The sequence below is a fragment of the Cheilinus undulatus genome, linkage group 2 (assembly GCF_018320785.1).
Source record: "Cheilinus undulatus linkage group 2, ASM1832078v1, whole genome shotgun sequence".
Taxonomy (NCBI): domain Eukaryota; kingdom Metazoa; phylum Chordata; class Actinopteri; order Labriformes; family Labridae; genus Cheilinus; species Cheilinus undulatus.
Window position 1 is genome coordinate 1,712,435 of NC_054866.1, and position 15,847 is coordinate 1,728,281.

General features: G+C 40.3%; 1 protein-coding gene across 2 annotated transcripts in view; it reads right to left on the reverse strand.

Moving 5' to 3' along the window:
• LOC121518278 (vasodilator-stimulated phosphoprotein-like) overlaps positions 1-14,848 on the reverse strand; it is a 76,117-nt gene extending 61,269 nt beyond the window's left edge. The window contains exon 1 of one of the 2 annotated variants that reach the window (XM_041800508.1): positions 14,390-14,848. In XM_041800508.1, coding sequence (XP_041656442.1) covers positions 14,390-14,394 — 5 coding nt within the window. In that variant the 5' untranslated portion in view covers positions 14,395-14,848. The remainder of the gene's footprint in view (positions 1-14,389) is intronic. The other variant, XM_041800502.1, reaches the window with a different exon arrangement.
• Positions 14,849-15,847: the final 999 nt, after the last annotated feature.

Below are 15,847 nucleotides of genomic sequence, written 5' to 3' on the forward strand. Positions count from 1 at the left end.
AGGCTTGAAATATTTCACTCTATGTGTAATGAGTCTATATAATAAATGGGTTTCACTTTCTGAAATGAGTGACAAAAAATAATTAACTTTTTCAAGATATTCTAATTTTTTTTAGATGTACTTTAACCAAAGGAAAGTCATTTGTTAAAACTGAAAACAGAAGCAGCCCAAGGAAGGTTGTTTGAGATGTGTTTCATCTTTAGAAAAAAAAAACAACTCACTTCCATTAAAGTACACCATTGACTTCCTATCACTTAGAAAACTTTAACCCATAATAACACAGAAGGAGGAAACTCGTAGTGCTTTAACTTTTTTCAGTAAAAAACTTCATGATCTGAAATATCAAAGGCTGCTGAAAAATCTAGAAATAAAACAGCAACTTTTCTGTTCAATGTCCTCATACCAGCCATCTACTATCTGTGGCAGTAGAGTATTTCTCTCTGTATGCACGCTGATATCAATAAATAGATTATTGTTGGAAAATAACATTGAACCTGTTCATAGGCAGTTGTCTCCATCATATTACTAAAAATGCTTTTAAACATAAAGGTTGGCTATTTGCTTCAGAAAACTGCAACTTTTTTTTTTTTTGGACTGGCACAATTTTGCTTATTTTCCATGCTGCAGACACTTACTTTCACTAAAACTCTGATTATTTGTGCTATCATCAGAAATAACTGAAGGTATTGGCTTAAGTAACTCAGCATCAAGATCAGTGAGTTATTCTTGCAGGTCATCACCAACAATTCAGCTTTTGCCACGCTGATGTTTTTTAATTCCCTTCCATAATTTGATCAATTAATCTTGTTCCAAAATTACTGTTGTTGTGCTGAACCATGTTTTTGAAGTTTTTTTGTCACAAAAAATATTTAGATGATTGGCATTGTCTAAAGGTTTAGTTAAAAACTCTCCTCCTATCTTTAAATAAGATTGTGCTGACTTAAAACTCCCCTTTAATAAATAATTCAACATACTCCATAGTTGTTTACTGTCATGTCTCACTGTATGCATTACATTTTAGAATATTGTCTCTTTTTCTTCTTATTTACTTTTGAGACAAAATTCTTTAATTAGGGTAAACTTGCTGGTCTGATTTGAGATTTCATTATCCAGCTACTAACTTTGCTTTCTCCCTTTCTCTCATATGTAAGTTCTTTATCCACCATATTGTTGACTATGAACTTCTTTGAAGGTGTATGAAAATCTATAATCTCCATGAATAGGAGAGCATGAATAGGCCTCCTACTGTAGGCACAATGTTCATATATCATACTTTCATCTTCAATGATACAGAGCAGTGATAGCACTGATTGATTAGTATTGTGACAAGGTGTGTAACAATCAGTCTAATTGCTGAGTAAGCATACAAATAGTGCAGTTACACTTGTGCATAATGCTGCACAATGGATGCTCTGGCACTACTGGAAGATCACGTAAATGGTAGGATCAGGATGTAGAGACTTCAGGGACCACGAAGATTTCCTGGCCAATGATGATGACTAGCTAATAAGCTGATTTAGATTCCCTAGAGCAGTGCTCTTGGATCTATGTGCTGAACTGGGCCCAGTGTTCGACAGAACCACCCACTGGAACCGTGCCATCCTGGTGTATACAGGTGCTGACCACTCTGGGGTGTCTGGCAACCGACTCCTTCCAACGGGAATTTGCCGACAGGTCTGTGTTTGATGTGATTAACAAATATAATTTTACATTTTCTGTCTAAAGCCCCCTTTGGGTCTCATATAATACAGTTAAATTCTGTCCTTAGGTCTGGGATATTGCAGCCATCCCTCAGCACACTAATGCAAGCTGTTTTGGATGGCATTATAAACATGACCAGTTGATACAGGTTTCCTTACACTGTGGGTGAACAGGCCAACATTAAAAGGCAATTTGCAGCAATGTCCGGTTTCCCAAATGTAATCGGCGCAATTGACTGCACTCACCTTGCTACAAGGGCTCCGAGTGTAAACGAATTTGTCTATGTGAACCGAAAAACATGTGCATACAATCAATGTACAAATGATTTGTACCTCAAACATGGTTTTGACAAATTTAGTGGCACGGTGGCCTGGGTCAACACGTGACTCATTCATCCTGAAGCAGTGTAGGGAACAGACTGCAGATCGCTCTGTGGCACTCACACTATTTACAGCAGTGACCACGTGCTGCCACTCGCTTGTTTTTCTTTTATTAGTGATGCCACTACTGTGACCACCAAATAAAATCATTTTTCTGGCCTCCACCTCACCCACAAGCACCTCTATTTCGGTCTCCATGAAACTCCCTTTCGTTGTCATCTCTGCCATGATTGAGCGTAAATGCTGTCGATCAGCGGCTTATTTATATACAAAAACATTCATGAGGTGCTTTGCATTGACCATTCATGGTAAAATGTGGGTGTGTAGAGGGCGGGATGTGAGATGAAACCACCTGCGCAATCTTCCAGGTGGACTGTGATTTATAAAGGGAAAAGTTCTCGGAAGTGTGTGCACACACAGTTTTATAAATCAGATTTTTTTTTGGCACACACCATTTTCAGCTTTTGGGCGTACGTATACTTTTAGTATGGATCCTAACCAATGTTTTATAAACGAGGCCCCAGAACCTGATTTTTCTGTTCACATGTGACTTGTATCTGATTTTTTCTGACAGTGTGAACAGTACAAGTCCCACTGAATCTGACCTTGATGAATCAGAATCAAGCCACTTTTGAATGATTTTGAATCAGATACGTATCTAAACTTTTGGAAGCTGACTGCAGTGTGAACAGGCAAACAAAAAAAATCTGATCTGAGAAAAGATCAGAGCTTCGCATTAAGGTCTGCAGTGTCAAAGTAGTCTTTCTGACACCTACTATTGAAGGGGGCAAATTATGCAAAAATCACTTTTTCAGGTTTTTCTAACAAAAATATGTGCCCCTGGCCTGTCCACAATCCCCTCAAGTACCAGAAAAATCCATTCCCTTCCACCCTCTCCTTCTCCACCTTTCAGAAAATGTGTGCTAAAACAGGCCATTCTCAGATTCTCCCCTTATGACTCATGTGGGGAGTTGGCCCCACCCCCAGGTTTGGTCCGCCCTCCCTGCTTTGAAGAAAGTTTCCCCCTCCTCTCCTGATCTTCCTCTCAGCTACCAGCTGAGATGCTGGATAGCCCAGTGGGTTACTCTGTTGACTTTGGTCTGAAAGGTTAATGGTTCAAATCCCAGTCAGGTCCTAAACTTTGGATTAAAGTGTCTATAATATTGTAACATCAGGAGTGCCACATCCATTTCCTGAGAGGGGTGTGGTCAAGGGTGGAGTCAGATAGCTCAGATTATCATTTAAAGCCACAGACACAGAAACAGCTGGTTCTGAGCAGGGCTGAAACAGAGGAGTTTTTAGACAAAATCAATACTGGAGTGTTTTTCAGCAACAAACTTCACAGGCATGTTTGGGGACCTCTGAGACCGATATAAACTTGTCTTAAAAGGGTAAAATATGTCCCCTTCAAATTGTGGTCACTGTATCCCACAGCCATAGACACAGCATCAGCGCCGACCTCAGGTGTGTTATATATGATCAATACAAGTCGCTTCTCGTATACCATTACTATTTCTAGACACATTCTCGTAGGCTTGTTTATTGTTTGTTTCTTACCTATTTTAGTTTAATTTCCTCCTAATCTCTCCTTTACTCCCTGTCAACCTCATTTTATTTCCTTGCCCCCTGGCTGTTTTTAATCGTTACTGTCTCCCTCACTTCATTACTTTTTTGTCTCTTTTACTTCCCTTTTGTTTACCTCTGTTATAATATGTATCAATTTTACTGCTTTTACAGTTTTACAGCTCGTTTCACCTTGCTTTACTGTCTGTTTTTGCCCTCTTATTTACATTTTACTGCTTTTTCCCGTTTATCTCCTGTTTTGTTTTTACTCCTCCTTGTTTCTCTTTTAATTTCTCATGTTTTAATTCTGGTCCTCTCAGTCTCAGCCTGTGTAGCAGGGTTCCTGCACTGCCTGGGTTCCTATTGTTTTATGGTACTTGATGTCTGTGTCTTGCCTGCATCCTGATGATGTTCATGATGTCTTAGTTGTGTAGAATGGCTTCATGTCTGCACTCTGATTGATATCTGTGATATCACATGACGTCTAGGTTTTGATGTATATTGATCTTGATGAATTATTATCTCATCCATATTTTTCTTTAGTTTCTTTAAATGTGTGGATTCTGCTGATGTTGTCTGCATGTCACGTTCTGTCTTCTTATCTTTTCTTTGGGTTGTTGCTCTGTTCTTCTGCTTGCTTCTGCACTTGTCAAAGCACTTTGTAAACCCATGTTTTTACACGTCCTATACAAATAAAGTTATTATTATTATATTATCATTATAACTTGTGATAATCAACAAGATGCACATACAGTATATTCATGAGTTTCATTCTCAGTATACAACTAGTGGCATTCCAGTAATTATTTAAATAACCCTAAAATAGACCATGGTAGCATACGTTGGCACTGGGGGGTCTATAACAGAAAACTTGTAGTTTGTAAATATCTGGTGACATTAACTCCCAACCGGATTTTAACCCAAATGTGATTTTGTATGTAACATGAGCATTCCTGTTGTTTCTGTAAATGCTGTCTCCTGCTATTATCACAGAGAAACCATGACTTGAATGCTACAAATCTGATGTGATACTCGTCACTGACCACACACCGCTGGCAGAGCCACTGTGCTACATCCGGCATTGAGGCCATGCGTGGTTTTGTTCACCGTGAAAGAGGAAGCAGGCTTTTTTCAGGGGCTGAAAAAAATTGCAAGGCCATGAAATTGGAAAAAAATGCCTAGTGGCAAATTAAGATGAAAAATATGCATTTTCTTCGGGGTGTGGCAAAGTGACCTGTAGGCAACCCCTGAAAATTTAAGCAATTCAACCCCACAGCAAGTTTAAAATAGGATTATGAACTTCAGTGAACTTCATATGCAGCAAATCCAGACCCATATAAAGGCTTCTTTGACCATGTCACCAACTCAACAGGAAACCCTCAATTTTGAATTTTTGTTCTAAAAAATTGCAGCCTTTTTTAAGGCTCCTTGTACAACGAATCTGTTCAATGATATTCATCTTGATCTGAACAAAATTATGTTTACAGCTACAATAAGCCTTGGTAACAAGAAGTAATTCACCTGCTATATAAAAAAATCAAAGAGCATGGCTTTGGCTATTTGCAATAATCAGTGAGGGCGCAGGAAAACTGTACTTCAAAGCTCCAGGGGCGACTGTGTCTCAGTAGGTAGAATGAGCCATCGGCCAACTACGCTCGATCCAGAGCTGCCACAGCCACACGATGATGTGTTCACTTAACCCCAGTTATCTCCCACTGCTGCATTTGACTGGGATCAACTAAGAGGTCATTTCCACCTCCTGCTCCAGTGCACAGCTAGCCAACTGAGAGGAGACTGGGGCTTCGTGTAGTCCTGTACTCAATTAAGAAGCTAGCTGCCCTTTAACAGCTTTTCCCCTCAATGTGTCCTAAAAACACTTTAAATGAAAACTCTGATTAGCTATTAAACAAATAAACCTTACAGGTTAACTGAGTGATTGTGAACAAGCAGATTCTACAGCTGCCTCACGTTTATGAACAAGATCTCACTTCCATACCCACTCCTTTTTTCCCTAGTTTTTGTCCTTTTTAAATGCACAGTAATAATCCACATCTCTAAAACGAGAGACTTCCCATCGCAACAGATGAGCTGGACAGACAGTGGCTCAGGGTTTACCAGGATGAACCAGGGTTTACCACTAAACTGGACCAGATATGAGCATTGTCTGATCACGCTTCTCAAGACTTTACATTAGAGCTGGGCAATTAATCAAAAAATAATCGAAACCAACATTTAGAGCCTCTAACCAACGTAAACCTGCCATGTCAATTATTTCAATTTTTTTCCCCTTTTCTTGGAAAAATTTGACTTTTTACTAAAAACATTTATATTTCAGTGTTTTGATTTCAAATGTTTCAATAAATAACAATAAATTGTTAATCTGTGCCTGTTCCTTTCAGTTGTTTGTTTTAAAATTAAACAAATATTTACAGAACAAACACAGTCAGAGGTTGAGGATGGAATAATCATTCACTAATCAATGTAAAAAGTTCAATTAATCGTGATTTGGATTTTTGCCATAATTGCCCAGCCCTAATTTACATGGACACTTTGAAACATTCAGCGTGGTTGTGTGGCATAATCGCTGTGAAACGGTCAGAATGTGACACGGTCTGTATCACTTCTTGTGCCCCTCTACCTGTATTACCCAGTCCCGCATTGCTCCGCTCCGTTTCCCCCACCAGACGGACTCTGGACAATTCCATGCTCCCAACTTTGTGGGAACAGTTTGGGGATGGCCCCTTCCTGTTCCAACATGACTGTGCACCAGTGCACAAAGCAAGGTCCATAAAGACATGGAGGAGAGAGTTTGGTGAGGATCAACTTGACTGGCCTGCACAGAGTCCTGACCTCAACCCCACAGAACACCTTTGGGATGAATTAGAGCGGAGACTGAGAGCCAGGCCTTCTCATCCAACATCAGTGTGTGACCTCACAAATGCGCCTCTGGAAGAATGGTCAAAAATTCCCATAAACACACTCCTAAACCTTGTGGAAAGCCTTCCCAGAAGAGTTGAAGCTGTTATGGCTGCGAAGGATGGACCCACGTCAGATTAAACCCTATGGATTAAGAATGGGATGTCACTGAAGTTCATATACGAGTCAAGGCGGGAGAGCGAATACTTTTGGCAATACAGTGTACCTCACTAATTATCTTTTCTTTTGTGTCCTGAGATTTGGGGGATTATCTTTGTGAAGCTCAGAGGTCTGCATGTTGCAGAGATGTGTGGTTTGACATGAAACAGGAAGTAGGGGCTTATATACTTACCAAACTTGGCAGACATGAGCTCTTTGGAGAAAAAAAATCTGATGTTTTGACAGGACGTGAGGCTCAGTGGTACCCCTACAGCATTCCAAAAATTCAGCTCCCTCGGCATGATAAACTAGGGTTAGAGGCATATGACCTATTTTGTAAGACCAATGGGGAGTCAGCTACTTTTATTTTTTGTTTAAAAAATGTTATACAAGGCATTTTCAGGCCTCCTTATGTGATGAAGTGCTCCAATGGAGCGAATCCGACCCAATTAAAATTCTGTGTGGTGCCTGAAGAGACTGTGTGGAAAGACAATTATACAGAACTTAAAGGTTGTGGCCACCAATATTTTCCACAGGTTTGTGGAAAATTTGCATTCCAGTATTCGGGTGCTGTATGTACTGGACCACAAGTGCAGTCATGAAAAATCAGCATTCCCAGCATGCTTGTTAAATTGTACATTACAGAACAGAATGGCCATGCTGCTATCAAAGCAACACCAGTACGACTATTTTCTATACATAAACGCAAGTGCTGCTTAATGAAACAATGCTACTGCTCTGAGGATATGACAAACAGTAGAGAGAAAGTTAAAAATGCAAAGATCACTGTCACAGCAGACACAAGCTAAGACTAAAAATAATCAATAATAGGCTCATGGAAAAGTGTCTGTAGAAAGTGGATAGGTCCCGTTCAGCATTGCTTTTAGGCATAAAGGGCTTCTGGGCTAAGCACAGAAACTTGTTCAATTGGCAAAAGAGAGATAAGTGGGCCCTTTACAACTGAGTGTGTGTATGCACACACTGTATGAGTAATTCTAGAGTCTGAGGCACTGTTGTCTGATAGGACAGGTCTTAGTCACAGAGACCCAGTCAGCGAGTCATGATTGGAAGTTTGAAGTCACATTACAGCCAGCGATGCACATTTAACAGACTTTACTATTTAACTTTGAAGAAGATCATACCAAGCAGCACAGTGCCAGCACGGTGCCAGGCCATGACACATGAGCTTCTATGTGACGATGTGTATGTGCACATTTCTCATTTGCCAAATTGGCCTTACATCTTTAGTGTGATTTCTGTCATCTCTTTTAAAGCATCTGCAGTGTATATTCCTAGTATGGATGCATATGAATGTGTTAACCTTAACACGCATTAATACTGAGGGTCTCTCTCCATAGCCCCCTTTGCCATCAGTGTGTGAGTGAGAAGTACATGGGTAGGTGTCACCAGCGGTGTAAAGGTGATTTGAGTAGTCAGCTGACTAGAAAAGTGCAATATAAGCTCAAGCCCATTTACCATCTATTATTATTATTATACCATTTAAGCTACCTCATACTATTTTGTGTGAGCATCATGCTGACACACTCACATTTACATCTCTTGCAGTCTTCAATTATTTGCCATTGATTTTCTAAGAGTCTTTGAAATGCATATATCTGGTATGGATGGATGTCTACTTATGGCTTCTGCAGACCTTAGACCTTATGTCAAAATCTAGTTTTCCAGGAAAAAAAAAATCACTGAAAACTGCTACGTTATGTCTTTTTGGTTCCCACTAGGGATACATTGATTATCATCAATGCCTTTAAGTGGCATCTAGCTGACTAACAGTATCTGCATTTTATTTCACTGATGATTGATAAAAGTAATCAACTCAGAGGCGTGCTACTTTGGCTCGACTGCAGGGTGTGTCTTCCTCTGGCTTTGTTTTTCCTCTACACAGTCTCACCTGATAACCTCCTCCTATCTGGCTAGCTTGATATTAAACAACCAGCAGCCAACCAACAGTGAGGCCTGGGTGACACTGATGGAGCGAGTGTATGCCACCTCTGTTTCCTGCTACTGTGTTGCTCTGCTGTTTCTTATGTTGGCTGTCACCAGAGCAGTTGGCAGCAAGAAAGACTGAAGAAAGTTATATCTTGGACTTGTAGTGTTTTCCACAATTAAGTTGACAACATATGTTGAAAACTGTGGAAATAAAGAAGATGGATGGTCCAGGATAGGGGTGCGTGGTATAGGCAGTAGATGCTATAAATGATATAAATGTTGCCTATGGTAGAGATTTGGACTCTACCTACCAATCACGATAACGCTTGTTAATGACGTCATTGTATCTGCCTCAGTGTGAGTTAGCAAGCAAAAACACCTGTTTTTTCCTCTCAAAATCTAACGGCTGTACCGCAACAAAGTCAGCGTGCTGTCTCTGTCAGCCTTCCCTTGGGCTGTAACACAAGCTAAGTGCTGCTTTGGCTGGTTGCAGAGGCCAGCGCTGCAGCTCTTCCTCTTACAACGGCATAAACAACTGTTTAAAAGTCTATTTTAACTTATGACTTTCTTTTCTAAGTCCACAGTGAGTCAGAGATCCAGGCTGTGATGTTAAATGAGGTCAGAAAAGCTGCTGTAAACTATCCGTATTCTCTGAACGGCAGCCAAAGCTAAGATAACTCAATGCTAAACACAATACTTCTGTCAAGCTCTTCAAAATAAAAGTCTGCGGCTGTTATTTTTCTGAAACGATTTTATTGTGAACGCCTCCACAATAAATGTGTTCAAGTCATTAGCAGCTTAACACATCGAATCAGGTTAGAGATGAAATGTGAAACAGGGAGTGCAGTTAGACAGAAGTAAACCTAGAGAGACTTAAAAAAAAATATATAATATGTTTTCTGTGTTCCTATACTGGGTGATAAATTGAGAATGCCACCAAAGGCTTGTTTTAAGGGGAGAAGGGGGTTAATAACACTTGAGTTTGGATTAAAAAGCATTATCTCTTTTTAATTTTGTGATTTTGTGATTAATACCGTGATATAATACCGTATCGTCAAAGGCAAGAAAAATACCCTGATATGATTTTTAGGCCATATCACCCAGGCCTAGTCCAGGACATCTTTGAGAGAAAGAACGGAAAATTTCCATCAAGAAAAACCCAAAAATGGTAAAAAAGAAGACCTCAGTCTCAACTACAACTCCTGACTAGCTTAAAAGCTAACAACAACTGCCAGTAACACTGGAACACTGCCTGATCAACAGGAGACTACTGAATGCTACCTGCTGAGGTAGCATAGGGTGGCATGTACGAACGCAGCAGCACGGCGCTCCATCACTATCAGCAAAACAATGCCCTACACTTACACCAGAACTGACAGCATGTCCACGGAGTTTACATCTTTCCTGATGGAGATTATCAGGAGAACGGGGCGCTCCAAGACTTAAAGGAGGACGCGGAGCAGCACGACACCTACTGCCAGGTGGGGATAAGGCAGAGATGGCATTGGAAGCGGGCCAAACAAGTTTGGCTGCAGGCTAGGCTAAGAGCTGCCCCACACAAACCTGTCATACTGAGCATCTTTCTCCTGGGTGCCTGCTCCCTCGCCAACAGGATGGATGACGTGAGGCTGCGGATCTCTAACCACCGCTTGGATGATTCTGTTTGCTGCTACAGAGGAGACTGCCAAAGGTAATTTTGTTGTGTTTTTACAATGCAAGGACAACATCTCTCTATCTCTCTATCCTTATCTTGTCTGTCTGCCGAATGATATCTATTTCTCAGCTCTCCCTCACACCGTCTTTACTAACATCCTGAGCACAACTCTATCTGAAGTAATGAGTTCTAGAGGATCAACACAACAGCCCAACAGGTAAAAAGGGTAGGCTTAGGAGCTGAGCAGAGACTCTGTTGTGTGGTGCTGACGAGGAAATACAGCAGTTATTTCTGAAGTTGGAAATATTATGATCCTCCACACTGAAGTTCCAAAGACACTACAGTCCTCTGTGCAGATTCTATAATGGCAAGCCTGTTCAGTTTACAGTTACACCACAGAAAATGACCAAATAGTGAACTCTTGGGGTTTGAAATTATGTATTGAACCACAGCTAATGTTTCTTAAAGTTAGACTAGCGCCAGGGCAGCAAGGACTTGTCTAAGACTGCAAATCTAACATTGATTATCTGCTTCAGACTGCTATGTCCCATTTGAGTGAATGGGAGAGACTGTGCGCTTGTGTGTGTTGGTGCGCTAAGCGCACATCTACGTGTGTGTGTGTGTGTGGGGGGTGTATGTGTGTGTTGGCGCACGAAGCGTGCATGTGTGTGTGTGTGTTGTCTTGTCTTTGGTCAATAAAAATTTGAATCCACAGTCCTTTCTCAATAAAATTTTAAATGTGTTCAAATGGAGCTGGAAATGATAAAATTCATCTCTTCTGCACCTGCTCTCATCAAGACCTTGACAGGAACTGCATGTCTGTATAAAATTCAATTAAAGGACTCTATATCACAGGAAGGGTCAACACCACCAGGTATATCAAGAAGACAGCTGAAGCTCAGGTGCCAGATGATCAGCAGTCATTTAATCAGGCCACACATGACTGAAGTCTCCTGTCATGTACAGTGTTTCTCAGCAATTTCACCGTATCATTGTCCAGCTACATGCTGCTTCAGCCTGGACTTGGACATGACCTTGTCATGACAAGTTGGGTCTATTGTCATAATTGACCTTGCGATGAAACCGGCACGCCCCCCCGAGCCCCTCTCGCGATTTCCACTTTTGAAATTGCCTTTAATATAAGACTATGATACAGCATTTCAAAGTTGTCTAAGTTGCATTTTTTTGAAATAAACAATGATAAATGCAACTGTTAATTCACATATCCACTATTATGTAATAAAAGACTATTATACATATCAATATAAATATAATATATATCATATCAGTGTTCTTATTTCATATATCGGTTGATATATCGGTTATCGGCCAATATATCGGACATCGGCCGATATATTGGATATCGGCTTTTTTTTGGCCAACAATATCGGCACCGGCCCCAAAAATCCCATATCAGTCGGGCTCTAAAAAAATCTTACTCTCAAAAGTTTTAAAAAGTATCGGAATATTACGATTGGTTTAATTTAACATCTAAAAAGGAACACACATGTTGAACTTCTGAAAATAATTGGTTGGGACTTCTTTTGCACAAATTACTACATTACTGAAGTCTGTCAAAGAGGCAATCAGCCTGGGGCACTGCTGAGGTGTTTTTAAAGCAGTTAGCTTGAATACTGAATATAGGGCGTTTTGTGCAGAGAAGGATGATGGATACCAGACCCTACAATACATATGAACTGACAGCCATCATCAAAGCCATGTAAGCTTCTATAACACCTCTGCAGTGCTACGGGCCGACTGCCTTCATGCCATACTGAATTAAGGCAGTATATTGGACATTTTCTATTATCTTAAGGCACTGATTTTGTTTTCATGATCTGTAAACTGTAATCAACAAGACTAACACAAAAAGAATTAGAGATATTGCACTTTGTGTGTGTTTCTTATTTTGAACTACAGAAAAAAAGGAACTTTTAATTGCTATTCTAGTTTTTGGAGAGGCATCTATAGTCCCAAAAACAATATTCAGAAAGAAAACAAGGGAAATAATATTAACAGTGAAATTAAAATAAATAACATTAAAAAACTATTACTACATACATATGTGGAACTGTGGAACTTCACTAAATTTCAGTAAGCAGCCCAGCATCTTCTACTTTGTTCATGAGGAGATCAGTAATGATACATCTGTCTCTTGACTGTTGCATAGCCATCCTAAATTTAGGATGCTTTATGGAACCACTTTGTCAACTGGGTCAAATTATTGTACTTTTGACCAAGTGACTGCATTACTGTGTCAACACTCACATACCATGGGCACATATGACAATGAACATGAGTGGAGCTGCATTCCAGTCTCTGCCTACTATACAAAGTGATAAAGGCTGTAAAAGACTAAAAAGGAGGGCTAACAGGAGCAGTTTTCCAGATAAGATAGGGCCTGTCGTCATCAAAGAGGAATTAAAAACTGAATATAATGCTGGGACACACCACTTACAGGGACATATAAAACCAGGATACTGAGGAAAAAAGTTCTGCACTCATTAAGGTTATTTTGAGTGATGCCAAGAATTTCTACAGAAAGAAACTGGATTATTTTAGACAATGTTAAATGATCCTTTTCAACATATTCCATGCACAGTGGCATAGTGTGTTGCCATAATGATGTGTACCTAGGTACATCCCACTTTTTAACCGCTTATTTTAGGTATGTCAAAATGAAAATAGATATGTGCCTTTACCACCAGTTCTTTTCACTCTTCTGTTTTGCTGGCTTGCCTTGATTTTATTATGTGTCTTAGAACTTTCCACAATGTTGATGCCTCCATTGACTGGGCAAGTTAAATGAATTGTAGTAACTATGGGATCTGACGCAGCTCTTCTGGTTGCTGTTCTTATCAGTGTTATCATGCTAAAATATGTGAATAACAGAAACAAACCTGGGGCCAACCCACACCCAAGGCTGAGATTTGTTTTTGGAAAGGACAGTGCAATAGGTTTAACATTATAAAAACTAGCCACAGAGGCAATTAACCCCTTGTATCACTGTATAAGTGTACTCTGCTGTACTGCATGGTACACAGTTTAACCAGCATCTCAGTAGCAAAACAAGTTGATTCTGTTGCTTTGAGAGGGATATATGATTAGAATAAATTGTAAAACAGACCTACAAAGTCAGTCCAGGAAAGCCCCATCCTTCAAAACTAGACTGCCAACAGTGCAGGCTATGACAAGATGTGGAATTTGTGGGCATGAGTTTTTGGCAAAGTAATTTTGCTCAATGTGCAAGTCCCAGTTGGAGTAAATCATAGAAAAGGTAGACTTTACATGGCGTTTTGGGTCACATACCATGAGATACACTGCATCTGGCAAGGTGGCCACCCTGTTGTCCAGCATGCTGCAGGGTGGCCAAGTTGAAGTACTGTTAAAGGAACCTCCTTTGTTTAGAAAATAACATGCTGAAGAGACTGCAGTGTCAGTGATTTCATTTCATCTTTGAAACGTTAACTTCAGACCCAAACTACCAACCTTTGGTTCATTATTTTTAGCTTTATATTAGTATTGTTACTCTCATTACTATTCATGTTTGCATTACAGGCCGAATGGGTTTGGCTTAGGCACATTAAAACAATGTCTGGCTGCTTGAAACAAAACAAGCGAGTTCATATGGATTGTTTGGGGGCAGATTTAGTGTTTTTGTTGTCTGACCTGCTCAACAACCCCAAGTCGAGAATATTTTCTCGGGAGGTCACACTTGAAGGGGTCGATCCTGGATTCAACAACGACCTCGCAAACGCAAATATCCTACTTCCTGGCACAGGAGACATCAAGTTTTTTTACTAGGAAATTTCACAAAAACTTCGTTGACCACCATGTATAAACCCGTGAATGAATCATCGGCAAAACAGAACCAAGTTCTGCTGGGGATTGTTTCGGTACACACGTAAAATAGTTGTAAACAACTGCGGCGGGGATTAAACTGCTCCGTAGAACTCCAACAAACATTACTGGGACACAACTCATCAGTCGTTCTGTGAGACGAGGCCGACACACAAAATGTAGCCTGAAAACACAATGAAGATGAAGGGATTTGCGCTGCTTAACTCACCTCATTGTTCGGCCAAAGTAGAGATCGTATCGTCGTAGTCAAGTTTGACTAACTTCTGTGCTGATGTCCTGCTTTAAAAGTCAAAGTCGTTGAATCAAAACGGACCGATTTTCCGCCAAAAACCACACGAACGCCCGAAAACGGGGAGACACCAGTGTAAGTAGCACACCTCGCCGATTTCCTGGTTGTAGTGGAGCGGTAGAGGAGGGGGAGGAGAGTCAAAGAACAGATACAGTAGCGGGGAGAGCTTGTCAACTCCAATCACTATTCCCCATTGGTGCCTACCGGACTAGCGCTAGACTGTAAGCCGAGAACAGGCAACGCAAGCGGAAGCGATCCAAAATAAATGCTTTTATTCTCACTGTCTGGTTCGAAATCAAGCCGAATGTCTGCTCAACTCTTTCCTCTATTCACACAGTCGGTCGGTTGGTGTGGTGTAGGCTAAATCCATTGGAGTTTGGCCCTGCGCGCCAGCTTCAAAGTGGGCTCAGTCCCATGATGCGTTCACGGTCGTATCTAAAATGTCCGAATTCTAGAACTTCGGGTGTGAGTACTGCCCCAACAACGGTCTAGGGCGGTGACACTCGACGCGTGGCTCTTGAGCCACATGTGTCTCTTTTGTAAATATTTGTGGCTCTTTTATGTCCTAATTTGAAATATTATTCCCCAAGAAAACATTTATAACAGGAAGGAACGACCTCAGGAACTATCCATTACATGTCACATTAATCAGTTTGAATCCCCACGTAAATACAATTGGCTTTAATTTTCAACCTTTATTTTTTATCTGTATATTTCCATTACCCTTATTTGCTTTTTTGCCTTTTTTTCTTTTTTTTTTTTTGCCACTTTAAATCCATTTTTACTGCTTTAAGCCTACTTTTGCCATCTCTTTTTGCCCATTTTTACCACTTCTATCCCATTTTTTGCCACCAGTTTTTTTTGCCTCTTTTATCCTACTTTTTGCTATTTGCATTTTTTCACCCTTTTACCATTTTTTTGCCACTTTTCCCCACCTTTAAGCAGCGATTTTCCATTGAACAGGGCTGCCAACTTTCCAGAAAAGAGTGAGATTTTAAAGAGAACTGCATGCGCAGCGCTTGCCAAATTCTTGTTGGAGTGTGCCAGCGCATACAGCTGTTTATTTATTCATTTATTAATTTATTTAGCTTATCTATTAAAAAACAAAACAAAACAAAACAAATACCAACCTAACACAAAGAGAGCATGACAGAGGGCACAACGTGGCTCATTTTGTGCATAATGTACTATTGTGTTGATTGAAGATGGGAGTCTGAGACAAACTTCATTTTGACAGCTAAGTGTGTCTTGTTTATTAGCTAAAAGCCTTGTTCTAGTGCAGGCTACACACATGTATACGGAGTAAACCCATTAATTACTTTAAAGTCTCTAGTATTTTTCTTAATCGCTTCTGATGCCATCATGCAGATTTTTGCT